Genomic DNA, 22,753 nt, shown 5'->3' on the forward strand with positions numbered 1-22,753 from the left:
AATGTTAATCTCCAGCCCAGGCTTTGCCCCTGAGTTCCAGAATGATTTTCCCTTGAATCATTCAACGACTCCTGAAAGGAACACCCCAAACCTCACGCCTGGTCTTCTGCCCACAGACTTGCTCTCTTCCTCGCCATGCCTGCTCTCTGAATGACCCCGTTTCCCACCCGGCGATGTAAACCAGGATGAGGATTCATCCACGACTCTCCTCCCCAGGCTCTCGGCACATCTGTTGTTTGAACCTCTGGAATCCATCCACTCACTTCTCTCTCTGCAACCCTACAACCTCAATCCATTTGACCTCCACAGCTGGATGACTGCAGCAATTTCCCAACTGCCCTTCCTCTTCATTCATTCCCCAGCTATTTATCGAGTGCCTGCTCTCTTGGCTAGACCTTGTTCTTGCACTTAGGGCACATCAGTGAACAGAGCAAAGATCCGTGTTCTCATGGAGCTTACCCTTTAGGGAGGAGACATAAGAAGCATAATAATTAAGGACATGACCCAGAAGGTGATAAGTGCACGGAACAAAAGAGGCAGAAAAGCAGGGGAAGGGGGGACTGGAAGTGCTGGAGAATAGATTGGAGTATTTGAGAGGATGCTCAGGGAAGTCTCCTGAGATGGCACTTGAGCAAAGGCTTGAGGGCAGGGTCGGGTGTGGTCATGAAGATTTCCGGGAAAAAGGCACACCAGGCTGAGAACACGCATGCAAATGCCGAGGACGGGAGGGTGTCTCGTTTTTAAGGAACAGCAAGGCAGACGATGAGGGCTGAGCACATGCCAAGGGGAAGCAATGGGAGGTGGGTGGAGGGAGGGAAAGGGATAAAGGGGACAGACCAGGCGGGGCCTATTGGCCTTTTCCAGGACCTCGCCTTTTCTCTGAGAACGGATCCCAGGCAGAGTTTTTTTTTTAAAAAGAAATTCTTTCCTTTACATTTTTTATTTTGGAAATAAGTTCAAGTTTATAGGACAGTCATGAAAATAATAATATAGACCCACACAGAGAACTCCAACATACCGCGATCCCCCCAGATACCCAGATCCACTCATTTTAACGTTTCCTTGCAGAGTCCTGAGCCGAGGATGACAACGCCTAGGTGACGTTTTACAAGGATCTCCCAGGGTGGGGTGGTGAGGGTTGATCGGGGAGGCTGCGGCCGGGGAGGGACGATGGTGGCTGCGGAGGTGGTGAGCAGTGGCCGGATTCTGGATCTGTCTAGAGGCAGGGCCAAGAGGGCCTCTCAACAGACTGAATATGGAGGGTGGGTGGGGAGGGTCACGGAAGGCGCCGTGATCGCAGCCGGAGCAACTGAGCGGTTGAGCGCCTGCTCTCTTGGCCAGGCCTTGTTCCGGGGGTGGTGGGGAGGCTGTGGGGGTGCAGGGGTAGGTTTGGCTGGGGTGCTTGTGTGTGTGTGTGTGGGTGCATTCAAGCCTTTAGAAGTTGGGGAGAAGAAGTCCACAAAGTCGAGCGGAGAAAGTGCCTTTCAAGGAGGAAGCCATCTCCTGTGTCAAGCCCAGCCCAAAGGACCCGTTGGATTTGGCGACAAAGGCGGCAGACAGGAGCACACCGGTGGAGTAACAGGGGCTGACATCGAACGGGGGAGGGTTGAAGAGAAAAGGGAGGGGAGGGACGGAGGACAGCGAGTGCTTTCCAGGAGTTCCCCTGCGGGGGGGGGGGCAAAGACACGGCTTTGGGGTGGGGGCGACGCCACAGGATCCAGGGGAGGGGAGTTCCTCTTTGAAGCTGAGAGAAACAGCAGCATGTTTGTGTGATGGCCAGCATGCAGCAGAGAGGGAAAGACTCAAGATGCAGGAGGAAGCGGGGAGGGCTTCCTTGAGGAGGTGAGTGCTGGCCCTGGTGCCTGAGTGGAGGCTGTCCGCCCGTGGGGACCGGCAGGCTCTCTGCAGGCGCTGCTACGTGTGTGGACGGGGGCTGCTCGTGCTGTTCTTTTCTGACTGCTTCCATTCTTTCAGGGATGTTGGTGCAGGAGGTGTAGGGGGCTGAGGAGGAAGGCAAAGGATGAAACGGGAGCGTGTGAGGGTGGGTGGTCAGGGCACACCGCCTGGTATCTTGAAGTCAAAGGGAGCCTGGCTGGGTGTGTGCTTTTCTGCAGCCCCGTCGGCTGCGCAGGTGCTGGAGTGGAGCGTGCAGAGGTTTGGGTATAACCGGGGTGGGAGATTGGCCCAGTGAGAGGGGCCCCGGGGCGTCAGGTGGGCGGCCACCAGTGGCGTTGAGGGGAGCGAGGGGTGAGGGACAGCGGCAGGTGTTGGGATGCAGGGATCTGAACACCTGGCAGGATGGGAGGACCGCGGGGGTCGGGGAACCCAGACAGTGGGCTGGAACGTGTGGACCGTGATTTCACGAACGCTTCCTCGCGTCCCACTGCGGGGACAGGAGGCCATGGAATCAAGAGACCAGGTTTGCGTAGGGCGTTGTGTGTGGATATAAAAATCCACAAGAATTTACCCACGGAAGGAGGACTGGAGAGGAGGAAGGTGACCCTGGGGCTGTAATCAACGAGAAATTAGGGTGACAGTGCCTGGGATAAGAGGCAGCGTCCAATAGGCTGGCCCCTCTCCAGTCTCCAGATGGGGGCTGGAGTGACACTTACAAGGCTGAATCTGATCAGGACACTGCCAACTCCACCCTGAGGTCAAAGCTTCACTCTCCCACAGGCGGCCTTCCCTGGCTATGAGCTGGCCCTCCAGCCCTGAGCAGTGGGGAAGAGATGGGATATTCAGGGGTGGGATGGGACAACTGAGGGGTTATCTGGAAAAAAAAGCAAGTTGGATCCATGCCTCAGCAGACAGCAGGATAAATTCAGAAAGGATCACAGATGTCCATGTTGTAAAGAAAACCCTTAAAAAACCCCACAGGAAAAGATGGGAAAATTCCTCTGCAACCTTGGAGAGGGAAAGATTTTCTAACATCAGCTCATAATCCAGAGGCCATAAAAGAAAAGCCAGATCCAACCATTTAAAAAAACCCCAAAAGATGTCTGCCAGGCAAAAAGCACTGTAAGCTAATTTGAAAGCCAAACCAAAAAAAAAAAAACAACAAAAAAAAAACTTCTAACTCATGTCACCAAAGCTAGATATCTTGAACTAAAAATGCTCCTACAAAATCAATTCCAAAAACATCCATGGTCAAGAGTTATGAATGGAAAGTGCACAGAAAAGAAACTGAAAATGGTTTGTAAACACATGAAATAAAAAGCTAATCTTCAGTCATAATCAAAGAAACCAAGATTAAAACTACAATCATAACAACTTGGAAAAATGAAAACATCTGATGACCTACAGCATAAAGGGAAATGAGGGGAGTCATATGAAAGATTAGCAGATGGTGGATAATTTGGTACATTCTCTACAGAGGGTGATTTGGCAGACCTATTAAGATTTAAAATTTATGTGCCAGTTGACACGATTATCCTCCTAGAAATTTATTCTGTAGCTATGTTGATATATATATTTGATCCTTATATTCATGGGTTCTGTATTTGTGAATATGTCTATGTGGTACACTGAATTATACACCCCCACAAAAGACATGCTCCAAATCTTAATCCAAGACTGAGGGTGTGAACCCACTTGTAAATAGGACCCTTTGAGGACGTGCTGTTAGTTAAGGAAAGGACTCATTTGTGAATAGGATCTTCTAAGATGCTACTTAGGTGGGGTCCACCTGAATCCCGGCTTTAGTCTGTATTATGCAGACTGCAGAAGAAGCAAGAAGTTAGAGAAAGCCACAGGACAAGATCAAGGACATCACCATGTGATGTCGGGAAGGGGTGCCAGCCAAGGGACCCCAAGCTTTGCGGCTGGCCAGCATCAGAACGCTACAGACTTTGGGGAGAAATCATAGTCTTGCTGATACCTTGATTTTGGATGTCTAGCCTTCAAGACCATCAGATAATAAATGCTTGTTGTGTAAGCCAACCTGATTGTTTGGTTTTGCATAGTAGCCTGGAACACTAAGACAGACCACATGCTAAAATTTATTTGTAAACCCCATATCAACACCCATGGTGCTTTTGTGGCCATTCGTGGACATGTGCAGGGTGGTGAAAAATTTGAGTTGCCCAATCTGCCTGTTCCAGCTAAGATAGCACAAAGTAATGCTCTGTCTTCTTGTTTCAGCTTCCATCTCTACGGAAGTGTCCTTTTTGTGGTCTATTTAGTGCTACGGTTTTTGCACTTTTTATGTTTCTGTTGGTGATTTTGCTGTCTAAAATGGCCCCCAAGTGTAGTGCTGAAGTGCGGTCTAGCGTTCCTAAGTGCAAGAAAGATGTATTGTGCCTTATGGAGAAAAATATATGTGCCAGTTAAGCGTTGTTCAGGTATGAATTATAGTGCTGTAGGCCCTGAGTTCAATGTTAATGAATCAACAATATTTATTAAATAAGGTGCCTCTTAACAGAAACACATGTAAAACAATGCTATGTATGGATTGATTGATAAAAGGCTGGCAAGAATCTAACCCAGTATTTTCCCTAGGAGTAATAGCTTGAAATTTGCTAATTCAGTGTTTGTGGTGACTTTATAGAACAAAACTACTGCAAATAATGAGAATTGATGTATATAAAGGGACAGGTGTATGAGCACATCCATTGCAGACCTGCTCGAGACAGTCAAGCATTAGAAAGAGCACCAATGGGACTGATTAAATAAATGGTGGTAGCTCTATAAATGGAATAGGATGCAGTTGTGAAAAAGATGGTGGAAATTCTATATGGGCAGATATGGGATGTTCTTCAAGGAATATGGGTAAGTTCGTGTGGAGCTGGCCTATGTGTAGTGCTGATGCGTGCAAGGAGTGCCGTGCCACGCAGGGGTGTCCCCCGCGTAGGGGAGCCCCACGCGCAGGGAGTGCACCCCGTAGGGAGAGCCGCCCAGCGTGAAAGAAAATGCAGCCTGCCCAGGAATGGCGCCGCCCACACTTCCCGTGCCGCTGACGACAACAGAAGCGGACAAAGAAACAAGACGCAGCAAATAGACACAGAGAACAGACAACCAGGGGAGGGGGAGGAATTAAATAAATAAATAAATCTTAAAAAAAAAAAAGGAATATGGGTAAGTTGAAGCAAAGGCATATAACAGTATGTATGATATTCAGCCATTTTTGCTAAAAAAAAAAAAAAGAGCATCTGTACACTTCTGTTTGTGTGAGCATGGACCATCTTTGGATGTGGACAGAAGGAAGTGTCCCCTGGGGCTGTCCTGAGGAGGGGAACCGAGTGGCTGAAGGACAGGAGAGGCAAGGAGACTGGCTTTCTTTTCTTACATCGTTGGGAGACGTGTCTATATTTCCAATTTAGAACCCCACAGTTTGACCTTGAGCCTGGCAGAGGGGCATGAAGATAAGCGGTGCTGGCAGATAGAACTATGTCTACTGAATATCCCCTGAGCGCCCCAGGAGGGGGTGGGGCCCGGTGGGACCCCAGGCTTCCGGCACTACCTTCGGTCTCCAGAGGGCGGTGACAGCATTCTGGAGACCGGTCCCGTTGCTGGGTGGGACAATACCTAGCCCACCTCAAGACCCCAAGATGCTCCCCAGCCACCTCCCTCCTTGGGTGTCCCCTGGCCCCATGGGAGCAAGCCATTATCATTCCCCGCTGGCAGCTTTGCCACAGCCCCTCAACCAGACTCCTCCTTCCACGCACCCCACCTTAACCGAGGAACTTTTAAGAGTGTCCACCCCACCAGGGCTTCCCATCACACCTGGAAGGAGATCCAAACTCCCAGCTTTCCAGCATGACCCTGCTCCTCATTTCTCGCCAGCACCCTGGATCACCTGCTCTCCCCTCTGCCCTCAGTCCCCCAGAGGTGCCAGCTCTCTCGGGCCACGGGCATTCCCTTTGCCGCTCCCCGCGCAGACAGGTGGGCCTCGGGTTCAAGGTCGCCACCTTGGAAGAGCCCGCCACGCCCGTGAACTCTGAAGACGCCGCCTCCCGCTTCGCCCCCGTGGGTGCCTATCGCAGCTCCCTAATTAGTTCCTTCTGCGCTCTTAACCGAAATCTGTCATGACTACATTCATTTACTGGCATGTCGTTCTTGTCTGTCAGCCCCGCTCGCAGGCTGACTCCTGGAGAACTGGGATGGTGTGTGTCTGGTTCCCGGATGCACCCCAACTGCCTGGAGGGGTGTCAGGCTGGTAAGCAGCGCTTCTTCAGTAAGGGCTGAACGGACAAGGGGCAAGCAGGGCAGGGTGCCCGGGTAAGCCACGGCCTCTCTAAGCCCTTCCCCCTGGCTTCTTTGAACTCCGCAGCCTCCGGAGTGGAACTGACGGCCTGCAGCCAGCTGGGCCCCCAAGAGGGAGGGGACGGGGTGGCATGCTTGGCTCAGGCTCCCCAGGGGTCCCTGCTTAGAAAGTGCGGCTGGACCCTGGCCCTCAGCTGACCACGCAGTGGTCCTGGCACAGGCTGGGCCCCACGCACGTGCTGTGCAGCCCATTCTTCCTGCGCACAGCTTTCTAACATGTGTTTCAGGCATCGACTGAATCCATTTACTTTGCTGTCAGGAACGTGGAAGCAATTAAAAAAAAAGGGAAATAAAGACAATGGGTCCGAGGGAATAGATGGTTCCGTGGTTCTCTGGCCTCTCTAACTGAACGGATGGGACCTGACAGGTTTTCCCAGAGTTGGAACCACGCCCGCTCCCTCCTTGAGGTGAGGAGGGGGTGCACGGGTGGGCAAGCTGCCTATCTAGTGTTGACAGGTAAGCAGAGGGGGGAATAGGTCTGGGGGCCCACCATGCCCACCTAGAGCTCTTAGGCCCTCTGGGACCCATCGTTGCTTTTTTCTTTTTTTTTGAGGTACCGATGCTGGGGATTGAACCCGGGACCTTGTCTGTGGGAAGCTGGTGGTGTCCAGCCACTGAGCCACGTCGGCTCCCCTGAGCTGGTTTTCTTGTTGGCTTGCCTATTGCTCGTTTTCGTTTTTAGGAGGCACTGGGGACCTCCCACGTGGGAAGCAGGTGCTGGAACACTTGAGCCACATCGACTAACCCCCATCGTTTCTTGAGTGTTTCCCATAGGGTGTGTTCTGGCTTTCTTGACAAGCTAACTGGGCGGATATATTCCCAAACGCTGGCAGGTGTCCGGCAGCATCTGCCCTCGGCCACGAGTCTGGTCCACGTGCCAGGGCCCGAGGGCAGATGGTGGAGCCCCTCGAGGGCCTGTCCCTGCTCACAGCTCCAGGCTGGCCTTGCTGTTGCCCCTGGGCCCCCGACGTCCCTCCGCTGCGCCCTGCTCTGCCAGCAGGCCCCGGTTCTGACCCCTGGGCCCCCGACGTCCCTCCGCTGCGCCCTGCTCTGCCAGCAGGCCCCGGTTCTGACCCCTGGGCCCCCGACGTCCCTCCGCTGCGCCCTGCTCTGCCAGCAGGCCCCGGTTCTGACCCCTGGGCCCCCGACGTCCCTCCGCTGCGCCCTGCTCTGCCAGCAGGCCCCGGTTCTGACCCCTGGGCCCCCGACGTCCCTCTGCTGCGCCCTGCTCTGCCAGCAAGCCCCGGTTCTGACTGAGCCCGCTGCCTCTGTCATTCAGGGAAGAGGCCAGCCCCCAGCTCCTGACTGTTGGAAACCCAAACCCATGCCCACCAGGAGAGCAGCGACTTTCATCTAAGCTCCTCCAGGACCTTTCCTCAAAGGACAGACTGGGCCGAGGGTTTTTGTGTGGCTTTTTTTTTAGTTTGTTGACCCCTGCTGTATTTATTTTATTTTAGGAGGCACTAGGGAGTGAACCTGGGACCTCATACTTGGGAAGCAGGTGCTCAACCGAGCTACACCCACTCCCTGGCTTTTAAACCTGGTTTGCGAGTGGATGAAACGAGGTTTGGAGGTTGGCAAATCCAGAACCAATCACGAGTTAGTGGGCCTGGCACTTAGTTCGGGCCCTGGGCCCTTGTTTTAATTTTGCTGTGCTGTAAGGGAGGTGCAGCGGCCTTAGCATCCTGGGTCTACAGCTGAGGAGTTCTACACATCCTGAGCAGGTGCCTTCTCTCCAAGGCCCAACAGTTGACTTCCTAAAAGAAACAACGGAGACCACAACGCAGTGGGATGACTTCATCAAAGTGTTAAAAAATAACACTTTGCACCTGTGAAATCTGGGGAGTAACCATCCCTGCCTCTAGGGAGTGCAACAAGGATTTCAGGAAATAGTGCGTACGAGCACCCTCTCCCCTCTAACACATGCACGTATCACACGTGCACACACACGCTCATCTTAGATCCTACGGAGAAGAGGACCATAGCTGATCGTTTCCTTGGCTTGGCTTCAGTTTGTAAAACAAGCCCTAAATACGTAATAGGTTTGAAGAATCTGCTGTTTAAATGGCACCTCAGATGGGCCTCTGGCGTCTTTGCTGTGCCACGACTGTCACATACAAGCTGCATCCCTGGAATTCAGGGACAAGTGGGCCAGCCTGGGAGTGGGGTTGGTTTTGGGCAATTACTTTGCTTAGATACTGCAGGGCAGGCAGTGATGCTGAAGGCAAAGGGAAACACATTGAATTAAAAAACAAAACAAACAAGAACTAACATATTTGGTGAGATACAATTCAAATAACATAAAATTCACCCTCTATAAAATGCACAATTCTGTGGTTTCTAGTATATTTGCCGAGATGGGCAACCAACCATCCCCACTGTATGATTTTATTTCTTCTTCATTTTTTTTAAAGGTTATCTTTTTTTCTTTTTTAGGATTTATTTATTTGTTTCTCTCCCTGCCCTGCTGTCTGCTCTCTGTGTCCATTCACTGTGTGTTTTTTCTGTGTCCGCTTATTTCTCATCAGGCGGTACTGGGGATTGGTGTCTCTTTTTGTTGCATCATCTTACTGCGTCAGCTCTCCGTGTCTGTGGCTCCACTCCTGGGCGGGCTGCGGTTTTGCGTGCGGCAGTTCTCCTTGTGTGGAGGGCACCCTTACGTTGGCGCTTCCCTGTGTGGGCTCGCACTCCTTGCGCGCAGCAGTACTGCGCACGGGGCAGCTCACCACAAGCACCAGGAGGCCCTGATGTGGAACCCTTGGACCTCCTATACGGTGGGCGGATGCTCTATCTGTTGAGCCACATCCTCTTCCCTCTCCTTCATTTTTATTTTTTTAATTTATTTCTCTCCCTCGCCCCCCCCCCAGGTGTCTGCTCTCTGTGTCCATTCGCTGTGTGTTCTTCTGTGACTGCTCCTATTCTTATCAGCGGTGCTGGGAATCTGTGTCTTTTTGTTTTTGCGTCATCTTGCTGTGTCAGGTCTCCGTGTGGGTGGCGCCATTCCTGGGCAGGCTGCACTTTATTTTGCGCTGGGCGGCTCTCCTTGCGGGGCGCACTCCTTACACGTGGGGCTCCCCTACGCGGGGGACACCCCTGCGTGGCAGGACACTCCTTGCGCGCATCAGCACTGTGCATGGGCCAGCTCCACACGGGTCAAGGAGGCCTGGGGTTTCAACTGCGGACCTCCCATGTGGTAGATGGACGCCCGAACCACTGGGCCAAGTCCGCTTCCCTCTCCTTCATTTTATTTATTTATTTATTTATTTAATCCCCCCCCCACCCCAGTTGTCTGTTCTCTGTGTCTATTTTGCTGTGTCCTGTTGTCTTGTTTCTTTGTCCGCTTCTGTTGTTGTCAGCGGCACGGGAAGTGTGGGCGGCGCCATTCCTGGGCAGGCTGCTCTTTCTTTCGCGCTGGGCGGCTCTCCTTACCAGGCGCACTCCTTGCGCGTGAGGATCCCCTACGCGGGGGACACCCCTGCGTGGCAGGGCACTCCTTGCACGCATCAGCGCTGCACATGGGCCAGCTCCACACAGGTCAAGGAGGCCCGGGGTTTGAACCGTGGACCTCCCATGTGGTAGACGGACGCCCTAACCACTGGGCCAAGTCCGTTTCCCTCTCCTTCATTTTTGAAGGACAGCTTTTCTGGATGTAAAATTAGTGGTTGACAGTTTTATTTTTTAATTTATTTTTTAACACTTTGATAATGTCATCCCACTGCATTGTGGTCTCCATTGTTTCTTTTAGGAAGCCAACTATTACTCTTCTCAGGGTTCCTGGTGTGTTGGGAGTCATTTTTCTCCTACTGCTTTCAAGATTTTCTCTTTGTCTTTGACTTTCAGCTTTTTTTTTTTTTTTTTTAAACAATGCTGTGTCTGGGTATGGATCTCTTTGCATTTTTCCTACTTGGAGATTTTTGAACTTCTTGGCTATGTAGATGAATGGTTTCTGCAAATTTGGGAAGTTTTCAGGCATTATTTCTTCAAATATTTTTTTCTGCTTTATTGTTTCTCTTCTTCTGGTACTTCCATTATGTGTATGTCCATGTGCTTAAAGATATCTCAAATTTCTCTGAGGGTTGCTTCATTTTCCTTCATTCTATTTTCAATCTGTTCTTTGGATTGCACAATTTCTATTGATATCCCTTCAAACTTGCTGATTCTTTCTTCTGCCACCTCAAATCTACTCTTGAGGGAAGCAGACTTGGCCCAGTGGATAGGGCGTCCGTCTACCACATGGGAGGTCCGCGGTTCAAACCCTGGGCCTCCTTGGTCTGTGTGGAGCTGGCCCACGTGCAGTGCCGATGCGCACAAGGAGTGCCGTGCCACGTAGGAGTGTCCCCGGTGTAGGGGAGTCCCACGCGCAAGGGGTATGCCCCATAAGGAGAGCCGCCCAGCGCGAAAGAAAGTGCAGCCTGCCCAGGAATGGCGCCGCACACATGGAGAGCTGACACAACAAGATGACCCAACACATGGGAGGTGGGAGACCGATCGCTCGAGCTACATCTGTCCCTCTGCATTACTTTTTTGAAGACTGGTTTCCTTTTGTTCTTTGAAGTTTTTGTCTGTTAATTCTGATCTCAAGTCCCTCTCAAAGACAGTTTCCAATGACTGCTTTTATTTTCTTATGTATGGGATACATGATCCTGTTTCATTATCTGTTGTTGAAAATGGAACCTTTTAAGTAATATGTTATAGCAACTCTGGATACCAATTCCCCTCCCTTCCCTCTCGGGTTTGTTTTGTTGTTGTTGGCTTATTTGTTTTATGATTTGGCTGGGCATCCTTCCGCAGAGGTGAAAGCACCTAGGATGACAGTGGTGTTAGCAGGGTTCCTTGAGACCCTTTCCCTGTCACACAGTCTGCTTCATTTGGTATTTAACCCCACCATTCAGGTTCCCTTCATTACTGGCTGATTGTTCTATTGTTTTTGACATTGCTCAGAAGTCTGACCCAATTAAATTCAACAGGGGAAGTTTTTGAGGCTAGTCTTTGAGGTCTGTTCTCATCTCCAGGAGGGCTCTTCTTAGCTGTCTCTTTTCCTCTCGGATGAACTAGCTAGCTTGAGGTTTACTTTATTGCTCTTAATTAGGGGAGCTATTGTTTTCAAGAGTGCCCTTAGGCTTAACCCCCCCACACACTCTGTTGCAAATAAAGTCAGTTCCTTATAAAGTCAGTTCCTTTGGAAGCTTTGGAGCTCTCTCTCTCTCTTTTTTTTTTTTACAAAATGCCCCCTGGTATTTTTTTTACAAAATGCCCCCTGGACAAACTCTCTGAACCGCTTCTCTGGGCTCTGGGTGGAACGGTAGCCTCTGGTCCTCTGGGCTTGCTCGTTCAGGTCTGGTTTTTACCTGGCAGGGTAGCAGGGGCAAGTGCGATCAGAGCCCCAGTGTTACAAACCAGCCATACCCAGGTAGAGCCTCTGTCCCGCGGGTGGGGCAGGGTGGAGGAAGAGAGCCCTTGAACACTCAGTTGCACTTACCAGGAATTTAACCTCTTCAGCCAGGAGTTGGGCTGGATGAGAAGTGCCGGTGACCTCCCCTGCCCCAACCTGGTGAGATACTGTAACCCTGATGGCAAGGGAGAGGGCGTCCCACTTACTTGGACATGTACATTTCCATCAGACTGAGCTGGAGTAGGAGGAAGGAGGCAGTGGGTTGTGGCTTAAATGCCACACACTGTTGTTCCTACCAAGTTTTAGTAGATTTTCTTGAACAAATATTTCTTTATTAGCTGTATGCCCTTAGGACAATTTCCAGAGACTTTTAAATGCTTGTGGGCTTTTTTCAAAAAAGTAGCTTTCAACAGCTTTGTTTGTTTTGCTGGGGAGTGAGCTCATGTAGCTGCTCATGCTACCATCTCAAAAATGGAACCACATTCCATAAGTTTTGTTATGTTTTGTTTTCATATTCATTAATCTCAAAGTATTTTCTAATTTCCCTTGATTTCTTTGAGCCATTATTTATTGAACAGTGTGATGTTTAATTTGCACACATTTGTGAATTCCCCAAATTTCCTTGTTACTCATTTCTAATTCCCTCATTACTTTGTATGATGTTGATTCTTTTAAATTTATTAAAGCTTGTTTTATGGCTTAATATATGGTTTGTCTTTTTAAAAAAATTTTTATTTCTCTCCCCTTCCCCTTCCCCGCCCCACTTGTCTGTTCTCCGTGTCTATTTGCTGCATGTTCTTCTTTTTGTCCACTTCTGTTGTTGTCAGCAGCACAGGAATCTGTGTTTCTTTTTGTTGCGTCATCTTGCTGTGTCAGCTCTCTGTGTGTGTGGCACCATTCCTGGGCAGGCTGCACTTTCTTTCACGCTGGGCAGCTCTCCTTACAGGGCGCACTCCTTGAGCATGGGGCTCCCCTATGTGGGGGACACCCCTGCGTGGCAGGGCACTCCTTGCGTGCATCAGCACTGCGCATGGGCCAGCTCCACACGGGTCAAGGAGGCCCGGGGTTTGAACCACGGACCTCCCATGTGGTAGACGGACGCCCTAACCACTGGGCCAAGGCCGCTTCCCATATGGTTTGTCTTGATGTTCCATGTCCACTTGGGAAGAATATATATTCTACTGTTGTTAGTTTGAGTGTTCTATAGACATCCGTTAGGTCTAGTTAATTTATAGTGTTGTTCAAGTCTTCTATTTATTTTCTGTTATTTTGTCTAGTTATTATAGCCATTATTTAAAGTGAGGTATTGACATCTCCAGTTATTATTGTTGAATAGTCCATTTCTCCCAACAGTTCTGTCAGTTTTTGCTTCAAGTATTTTTGAGCTCTGTTGTTAGATGCGTATAAGTTTAAAATTGCTATATCTTCTTTTATCATTACACAATATCCTTCTTTCTATCTAGGAACAATACTTTACTGATATTTTGTATGACAGCATAGTCACTTCAGCTCTTTTTTGGTTATTGTTTGCATGCTATATATATATATATATATATTTAAGATTTATTTTATTTATTTCTCTCCCCTTCCCTCCCCCCCATTGTCCACTCTCTGTCCGTTTGCTGTGTGTTGTTCTGTGTCTGCTTGCATTCTTGTCAGCGGCACCGGGAATCTGTGTTTCTTTTCTGTTGCATCATCTTGCTGTGTCAGCTCTCTGTGTGTGTGCCACCACTCCTGGACAGGCTGCACTTTTCTCACGTGGGGTGGCTCTCCTTGCAGGGTGCACTCCTTGTGTGTGGGGTTCCCTACACAGGGGATACCTCTGCATGGCATGGCACTCCTTGTGTGCATCAGCATTGCATGTGGGCCAGCTCACCACATGGGTCATGTGGTAGGCACATGCTCTATCAATTGAGCCAAATCCACTTCCCTTATAAGGTTCCTTTTGGGTGCCTGATGAGGGGATGCATTACTCTCTGCATCCCTTCTCTTAGGAGGTACCAGGAATTGAAACAAGGACCTCACATGTGCAAGGCAGAAGTTCCTCCAGTGAGCTACATTGGCTCCACTATATCTTTTTCTATCATTTAAATCTCAAACTGTTGTGTTTTGAATCTAAAGTGTGTCTCTTGTAGACAACATATGCTTAAAACTTTTTCATTATATATTTAAACTTTTATCCATTTTGCCATTCTGCTTTGACTGGAGTGTTTATCCATGTATGTTTAATGTAATTGCTCCTAAGGTAGGACTTGTGTTGGTCTCTTTGGAATATATTTTCTGTATGTCTTAGGTTTTCTTTTTTGTTCTTCTTACTCCATTACTGCCTTCTTTCTTGTTAAGTAGATTTTTTTTTTTTTTTAGTGTACCATTTTAATCCCCTTGTGTCTTTGACTACATATGTTTTAGCTATTTTTCTTAGTGGTTGCCCTGGGGATTATAATTAACATATTCATTAAAAATCTAGTTTTAATTAATAACAATTTATTTTTAATGATATAAAAATACTTTGCGCCAATAAAGCTCTAATCCCTACCCCCTCCTTTGTATTAGTGTCATACAAATTACATCTTTATACATTACAGGCCCATCAACACAGTTTATCATTATTGCTTTATGCAGTTGTCTTTTAAATCAAAATGATGGAAAGAGTTACAAACAAAAACAATTATACTGTCTTTCATATTTATCTATGTAGTTATCTTCACTGGTGCTCTTTATTTCTTTGTGTGGATTTAAGTTACTGTAGAGTGTCTTCCATTCCAACCTTGGACTCCCTTTAGTATTTCTTATAGGGCAGGTAAGCTAGTAATGAGTTATCTCCATTGTTTGAGAATGTCTAGACAATTTCTCCCTTTTTTTGTTAAGAATTTTTTTGTGGTTTTATTTTATAATAAAACATTGAAACATCTGAACAAATCAATGTCTGGGCAGTGAGGCAGCTGCTTTCTCCCTCACTTCTTTGGGTTACTAGAGCAACTTATTAACAGATTTTAAAAAAATCACAACATTTTGCATTACAGTACTTGGGTCTTTCCAAGGCATGCACAAGTACAACACAAGCTTCTGTCAGGGGCAACAAGTGTAATATGCAAACATCACTGACAACACCTCTATGGCAGCAGCACACTGCACCCACTCCCACTGTGGCCCTACTCATTTGGAGCATTTGGAGGAGTGTGAACAGTATTAAGAAGAGGAGGGAAAGGAAACAGCGTTAGTGACTGACGGAGAGGAGGTCAGCCAAAGCTGTACAGGGCAAGCTTGAACATATCATTGGTGCAAACCCAAGCATGTTGATGTTCTTTTTAAAAATTTTTTAAAAAATTGATTTATTTAATTTATTCCTCCCCCCTTTTTGTTTTGTACTTACTATCTGCTCTCTGTGTCTGTTTGCTGTGTGCTCTGTGTTTGCTTGTCTTTTCTTTAGGAGGCACTGAGAACTGAACCCAGGACCTCCCATGTGGTAGGCGGGGGCTCAATTGCTTGAGCCATAGCTGCTTCCCTATTGATGTTCTTTCATGGTAACATCTGGTGGTACCTCATGATGGGGTCTTCATCAACCTTGAGCAGTCTCAAAACCAAGCTGATGATGCAGCTGTCTGGCATGGGCTGATGGTCCTGTGCCATGATACTGTGCTGGCTTTTCCAGAATGGAAGGGTAGGTATCTTCTCCAAAATGACAGCTTTCCCCTGGAACTGCTGTCCTTCTCAAAAAGTGCATGATGTGTCAATGTGTGATGTGTCCACATAAATTGTGTCTAGTTGGGTTCTGTTGTTATCAAATAGCTGGCAGTGATGCTGAATGAAACTGGATCCAATGTGCTCCCAAACTGGCTTGTCTCCAATTCTGGAGACCATAGTGATGGCTTCTCCTATGTCTCTTCCAAAAGGGTCACTGACCACACTATCACCCCAATGGTCTGCTGCTTGACTGAGGCCAAGCAACTTGAGAGTAGAAATGACCTTGATGATCTCTTTCCTACTACACACCAGCCATCACTGACCCTTAGGTCTCTGGTAAATGGTGGAACTGGATTGAACCAGGGTTAGTGGTTCATTTTTTTGCCTTTCAGCAGTGTACCTATGATGTGTCTAGGTGTGCATATCTTGGAGTTCATCCTATGAGGAGTTTGTTGAGTATCTTGGATGTGTAGATTAATGTTTATCATCAAATTTAGTAAGATTCTGGCCATCATTTCTTCAAATACTTTTCTTGCCCCTTTCCCTCTTTCCTCTCCTTATGGTATATTTGATGGTGTCCCACATGAGTCTGAGGCTCTGTTTATTTTTCTTCCTTCTTTTTTCCTCTCTGTTCCTCAGAGCAAGTAGGGCTAACTGACCTATCTTTAAGATTGCTGTTTCTTTCTTCCACCAGCCCAAATCTGCTGTTGAACCCCTCTAGTGAAAATTTCATTTAAGTTATTGTACATTTCAGCTCCAGAATTTCTGTTTTGTTCTTTTTTATACTTTCCATATCTTTTTTGATATTTCCCATTTGGTGGAAAATCATTCTCAGGCTTTCTTTAAATTTTTAGACATGGTTTCCTTTTCTCATTTGATCATATTTATATTAGGTGATCTAAAGTTTCTGTCTAGTTAGTTCAACATTTGGGCTTCCTCAGGGACAATTTCTATTGGTCATACTTTCCTGCATCTTTGCATGTCTCATAATTTTTTGTTGCTGTTGAGAATTGGACATTTTAAATAATAAAATATGACAACTTTGAAAATAAGATTCCTACTCCCTTCCCAGGATTTGTTGTTGTTGCTCAGAGGCTTTCCTCAGCTATTCCTCTAAAGTCTGTATTCTCTGTCATTCACTATGACCACTGAAGTCTCTGCTTGGCTAGCTTAGTGGTCAACTAAGACAGATATCCTTTCACATCATAATCCATAAAGAGTCTTCCACTCTTTACTAAAGGGCTCTTTGTGTGTGCTGGGGCACAACTTCAATACTTTGGCAGTTTATAACTCTGCTTTAGCCTTCACTTCTTGCTTGAGCAGAGCCCCCAGGCCAGCCAAGTTGAGATGCTGGAATCCTTTCAGGTCTTTCCTGGACACGTGCATGGCCCTGAACATGGGTTTGCCTTCTAGAGACCCAGAAATATGTTGGAACTTTTCAAAGCTCCTTTGCTCATCTCATTTCCTAGATTTTCCTTTAAGTTTCTGAGCCAGCCTCCTGTTTGCCCCAACTTGTATTGCCACCTCAGGAAGCTACAGTGTTAAACAGTTGCTGTTTATTGTTTCTGACATGGGTCCTTGGGATAGGAGTTTTTTCCCACTAAATGAGCTCTGTACCAGATCAGGTAAAGACAAACCCTGTGTATGGGACTTTCACAGGGAGCAGTGAGACAGGCTGAATAGTGACAATTCTCTGGGGAGCGCCAAATGTGTTTTGCCACCTCCAGTGGCTGCTAGTCTGCTGTTTCTCACAGTTCCTGCAGTTGTAAGGCTGCTGCTTTTTGAGGCTCTCGTGGACAGTGGTGGGAATAGGGCAAGCTAAAATACTACAAATCGCACTGTTCATACCAAGATTCACCATTTTCTTAAATAAATGCTCCTTAGGTTGTTGCAAGCCTTTCGTTAATTTCCAGAGTTCTGAAAAAGTCAATTTTTCCAAGTGTTCTCCCTGCTTTTAGGGAGGAGCAGATTTTCACGTGGCCTTACACCACTGTTCCAGAAATGCTTCTTTGGCTGGATTTTAAAAAAATGTTTTCTTGGAGGGTGGGAGGTGGGGTGGAGGATAAAGAAAAAAACAAACCTAGCACCAAAACTGTTGCTGAGATTGGCAGCTGCAGAGTTCTGGGAGGGTACCTCCATTTGTCTGTATATTTAGCATAGGCGTTGGCCATGCAGCACTTGATTGCTTCACCCTTATCTCCTCCAGCCTCCTAACCCTTTTATTGTCCTCCATTTGCCCACCTTGACCCTTTGCCTCTCCTCCCTCCATTTCCTGCCATCCTTCTTCTCAACAAGTATTTATGGAGCATCTCCTGAGTGCCCTGGGTCCAGCCCCAGCCTCTGCCCTGAGGGACCCATGATTCGGTAGAGGAGAAGGACAAGTTCTCAGATAACCACAACCAGGCATGGGAAGTGCTGGTTCAGAGGGAAGTATCCAGGGCTGTGGGAGCCAGGGAAAGGGCTTGGGGGGAAGGAGCTCCCGAGAAGAGAAAGGACAGTGCCTAATGTCCCTAGAAAGAGGGTTTCACAGGGCAGGGGCAGTACTGAGCTCCCTTGGCCCAGCCACAAGTCTTCCCCAGCCAAGAAATGGGCCAGCGTAGGAGGTGAGAAATCCAGGCCATCACTGAGAGAGATGCAGGAACACTGCAGGGCCATCGCGTCATTTTCCAGGCAAAGTTTTCCACCGGGAGGTAGAGAGGACCTCCCCGCTTCCCGCGCCGGGCAGGATGGGGCCCTATCTGCAAGTCTGCAGCAGCATCACAGTCAGAGACTGTCCCACCAGGCTCAGCTGGGGCACAGGAAAGAGCTGGGTGGTAGGGGGGAAGGAGTGAGAGCGAGGATGTGCATGTGTGGGAAACTACCTAGAAATAAACCGCAGGCCTGGTCCAAACCAGCCAGGGAGGGACGTCTGCTCCATGCTGCTCACACTGTTCTCTGACAGGCAGCGCAATCAGGACCCTGCACGGGAAGGAGACGGAGGGGAAAGAGGCACTCTCTGCTGCTTGGCCAGTACGGACTTAAGACAAGATGATTCTCCCCCTAGAGCCTCCATTTCCTTCTCTGCAAAATGGGATGATAATATCTTCTTAGCCTACAGCACCCTGTGAGGGTCATGGGAGGTGACAGCCAAGAAAGGACCCACCGTGGTTCTAGGGGCCCAGTATGTCCTCTGTTTTCCTTTTAGATGTTTGTCAGCTGGAGTCATAATTCGAATGGTTTTTTTTGAGTAAACGGAATAATTTCATCCTCTGTTCTAAAAAAAAGTCACCATGTATTCCTTCTCTCTTTCCAAAAAGTACATCAGGAGCTTCCAATAAAAGGCAATAAAACCTTTTACAAGGGCAGAAAGCAAACACTAAGTGATGAAGTGTGTATTTGGTGGGTGCAGAGGAGTGATTACATGCAAAATCCAGACTAAAGGACGCTCTGGGAGTTGAATACAAGACAGCTGTCTGATTCTGGAAGTCAGAGCAAAGAGAGAAACTTGAAGTGGAACATTTCCTACCAACGAACTCTAAGGAGTTTGTTTGGGGGGCCTCTTATATAAGGAACTAGATATTGCAAACCTACAGATGAACAAAGAAACCCATGCCTGGTTCCAAGGAGAAGGTTTGGAGACTCAGAGAGAACTTGCCTGTCTTCCTTTGGGTCCAGTTGGCCTGGGGTCCTCTTGGTCGTGAGCCCATATGGCATCACTATCACTCCCTTCTTGTGAAGTTGCCCAGGGACTCAGCAGGCCCTCTATGTTCATTTGTTCATTTATTCGTTCACTGTTTCATGCATTTCTTCTACAAACATTCTTGAGGGCTCTGTCCCAAGCTCTGCACCAGGAGTTAGAGATTTAGAGTTTTGATGCTAGAAACCCAGGAAGTAAATACACAGGAGAAGAACACAGAGGAATAGAGATGGTCCCATAGACATGGCAGAGGAACCAGGAAGAGAGAGAGCCTGATAGCCTACATCTGCCTTGTGGAGAGAGCAGAGCTGTTGAGCCTGGGAAGACATGAGCCCTGGGGAGAGAGATGAGCCTTTTTCTAGCCTACAGCTGAGTCTAGAAGAAGATGGGACCACGGGCTCTGAAGAAGAAGGCTGAACCCTCACAGAGACCGGCAGCCATGTTGCTCCAACACATGGCAACAGACTTTGGTGAGGGAAGTAACTTACTCTTTAAGGCCTTGTGACTGTAAGCTTCTACCCCAAATAAATACCCTTTGTAAAAACCAACTGTATTCTGGTATTTTGCATCAGCACCCCTTTAGCTGACTAATACAGAATTTGGTATTAGGAGTGGGGTATGAATCCACATAGACACATTGGTGATCGCTCCTTGATGGAGATCTTCTAGAAGGCTTTTTGGGGGGAGATACTTGAGCTACACTTGAAGGAAGGGTGGCCGAGAGAGCAGCCTCCTGGGCAGGAGTGAAGGCACCTCCTTGTCACTCAGAAGCGGCAGAAGGGAAGGGGTGGTGGGGATGGGTGAGTCTGGAGATGGTATGGAGGGCTCTACTCGCTAGGAAGGAAAACAGGCCCTATGTGGGGAGGGAAGGGAGAGATTCACAGAAGAACCGTCCTGTCGTGATGAGAGAGCATAGGTTGGTGGGATCATCAGAGAAGAGGCTGTTTCAGAGTGGAAGACTAGGGGTGGAAGTTTCTAAGGCTGATGATGAGACGTAGGGAGTTGGTTGAGGATACAGAGAGGAAGGACAATCACTTGAATGATGGATGTCAAGGAACTATGAAAGGGCAGTGCTGGGCGCTGGGGCCTCTGGGAACAACGGCTGAAGGTGGCAGGGAGAGGAAGCCTTGACCCAGGAGTGAGGGTCACGAGGCCAGGCTCCCAGGTCAGCGGTGGACTTCAGGACCTAGGCTCAGGAACTAAGAAAACCTGCACTTACCAGGATCGCCTCTTCTTCCAGCCTTGCCTCGCCGTCCAGGGGGACCTAGATGAAAAACAAAGAGGACGGATTCGTTGAGAAGGGAAGCCAGTGGGCTGAGGTAGCCGGTCTGCCCTGGACTCGCAGTGCTTGCCTGACCATCCCACCTACACCACATCCAGGGAGCCGCCACCTCATCACCCTGCCCTGGGTGGGGCTGCTGGCTGCTGCAGGGAAGGGCGGAAGCCCTGTTTCTGCACCCCTGCTGCCCAGGCCGCCCCCTGCTGGTGCATCCCCACCCTCACTGCTCATTCATTCAGTCATTCAATTATCAGCTCTTTCATTCATTCAGAGCTACCCTCACTCCCCATTCTCAAGGAAGCCCTTGTCCAATCAAGTATTTTTTCCCCTCAATAATTTTTTTTAATTGAGAGAGAATTCACATACCATAAGAGTACGTTTTGAACATGTACGATTCACTGGTGTTTAGTAGGTTTATAAGGCTCTGCAACCATGACCATTATGTAATTCTGGAACATTCCATCACCCCCAAAAGAAACCCCGTTAATAGTCGTTCCCCATTTTTCCTTTCCTCCGGCCCCTGGCAAGCACTGATCTACTTTCTGTCCCTCTGGAATCACCTATTCTGGATGTTTCCGATAAATGGAATCATATGCTAAGTGGCTTTTTATGACTCCCTTCTTCAACTTAGCATCATGCTTTCAAGGTTTATTCACATTCTAACATGTAGTATTTTGTTTCTCCCAATCCAAAGGTTTTACTATCTGGAAACTTGAGGCAGAGGAGTTGGCAGCTGAGAAACTTCAGAGTTAGGAGAAAATAAGGCGAGAGGGACCAAGGGTGGGAGTGATCTTAGCAAAACCCTGCCAAATGCTTTTCATGTAATAAACTCAGGAAATCGAAATTCACTAAAACAAAACGACAACGACAACACCAAATAAAGACACTATCATGGCATTTCATATATTTTTAAAAAATTATTCTTTAGGCTGTTATGTATCCTTAGTTGACCACAGAAGTTTTTTCATGGTGCCAGGTCTATAGATCGAAATTGGGACCTCGTAGGTAGGAAGCTGGTGCTCAACCACTAAGCCACATCAGCTCTCCTGAGTTGGTTTTTCTGTTTGCTGCTTTTTTTTTTTTTTTAGGAAGCTGTGTTAGTCAGCCAAAGGGGTGCTGATGCAAAATACCAGAAATTGGTTGGTTTTTATAAAGGGTATTTATTTGGGGTAGGAGCTTACAGATACCAGGCCATAAGCATAAGTTCCTTCCCTCACCAAAGTCTATTTGGAGCAAGACGGCTGCCGTCATCTACGAGGGTTCAGGCTTCCTGGGTTCCCCTCTTTCAGTGTCTTCCTTCTCTCTGGGTTCAGGGTTCTTTTCTTCCTGGGGCTTATTTCTTGCTGGGCTCAGGGTTCCTCCCTTCCTGGGGCTTGTTTCTGTTTCCTCTGTGAGCTTACTTCCTGGGGCTCCAGCTTAAGGCTTTAGCATCAAACTCCAACATCAAAACTCCAACAACAAAAACCCTCAACTCTGTCCTTTGCCATGTCTTTTTTAACAGTCCCCCTTGCGGCTTTTTGCATGCTGTCTGCTCTCTGTGTCCATTTGCTGTATGTTCTTCTGTGTCTGTATTTATTTATTTAATTTCCCCTCCCACCTTGCGGCTTGCTTGCTGTCTGCCCTGTGTCCATTTGCTGCGCGCTCTTCTGTGTTTTTGTGGGTCTTCCTTTTTGTTGCTCCACCTTTGCTGAAGCGGCTCTTGTGGGCCAGTGTTTGCCATGCCTTTTATCTGTGAGTCCCCACCCACCAAGGGGCGGGCATTCAATGCCCGAATGATATGGCCCAATCAAAGCCCTAATCATAACTCAGTCATGCCCAGGTACAGACCAGATTACAAACATAATCCAATATCTATTTTTGGAATTCATAACCACGTCAAACTGCTACAAAAGCACTGGGGACCAAACCCACGCCATCCGCTCTCGGCATTTTGTACTCAGCTTATAAATTTGGTGATAACAGGCACTGTTCTTTCCCTTTGCTGCCCTCCCTTCACTCACCAGAACCTTTGGTGCCTCCCTTCCCTGCAGTTCTGGGCAGCTGCTTACTAATTCTTTGTGATTTGTTGTGGATAATGTGCATGCAGCCAAGTCTTTTCTGTACCTCGTCCTCCACCCACGGTTTTAGCCTGTCTGAATTTGGGGTGCAGGCCATCCCACCTCTGCCTTCTACCTTGACACCCCATTCCAGATCCTGCACTCGAATGACTGTGACGCTTAAAAAGGGAGGAGCTCAGGGTACCAGAAACAGCAGCTGGCCCTTCCGGAGTGGGAGGCTCAGGAGCGCTGGCCTCGCGCTGTGACCACAGATGAAAGGTGCCCGTGAACCGTCCTTCATCCCCGTTACTTCTTGGGCTCCCTGGGAACAAGGCTGGTGTCCCTTTGCCTTCTTCTCTGCCTCCATTTTCACTCCTCTCTTCTAGCTCCCTCTTAGTCTAACTCCCCTTGATATCCTGCTTCTC

At 48.2% G+C, this 22,753-nt stretch overlaps 1 protein-coding gene across 1 annotated transcript in view; it reads right to left on the reverse strand.

Moving 5' to 3' along the window:
• The window catches only part of COL23A1 (collagen type XXIII alpha 1 chain), a 395,557-nt gene that overhangs the window by 55,332 nt on the left and 317,472 nt on the right, over positions 1-22,753 (reverse strand). Inside the window, exons 3-4 of the mRNA XM_058283157.2 lie at positions 20,233-20,277; positions 5,879-5,886 (exon numbers count right to left, since the gene is read on the reverse strand). Coding sequence (XP_058139140.1) covers positions 5,879-5,886; positions 20,233-20,277 — 53 coding nt within the window. The remainder of the gene's footprint in view (positions 1-5,878; positions 5,887-20,232; positions 20,278-22,753) is intronic.

Source organism: Dasypus novemcinctus, chromosome 2, assembly GCF_030445035.2.
Source record: "Dasypus novemcinctus isolate mDasNov1 chromosome 2, mDasNov1.1.hap2, whole genome shotgun sequence".
Taxonomy (NCBI): Eukaryota; Metazoa; Chordata; class Mammalia; order Cingulata; family Dasypodidae; genus Dasypus; species Dasypus novemcinctus.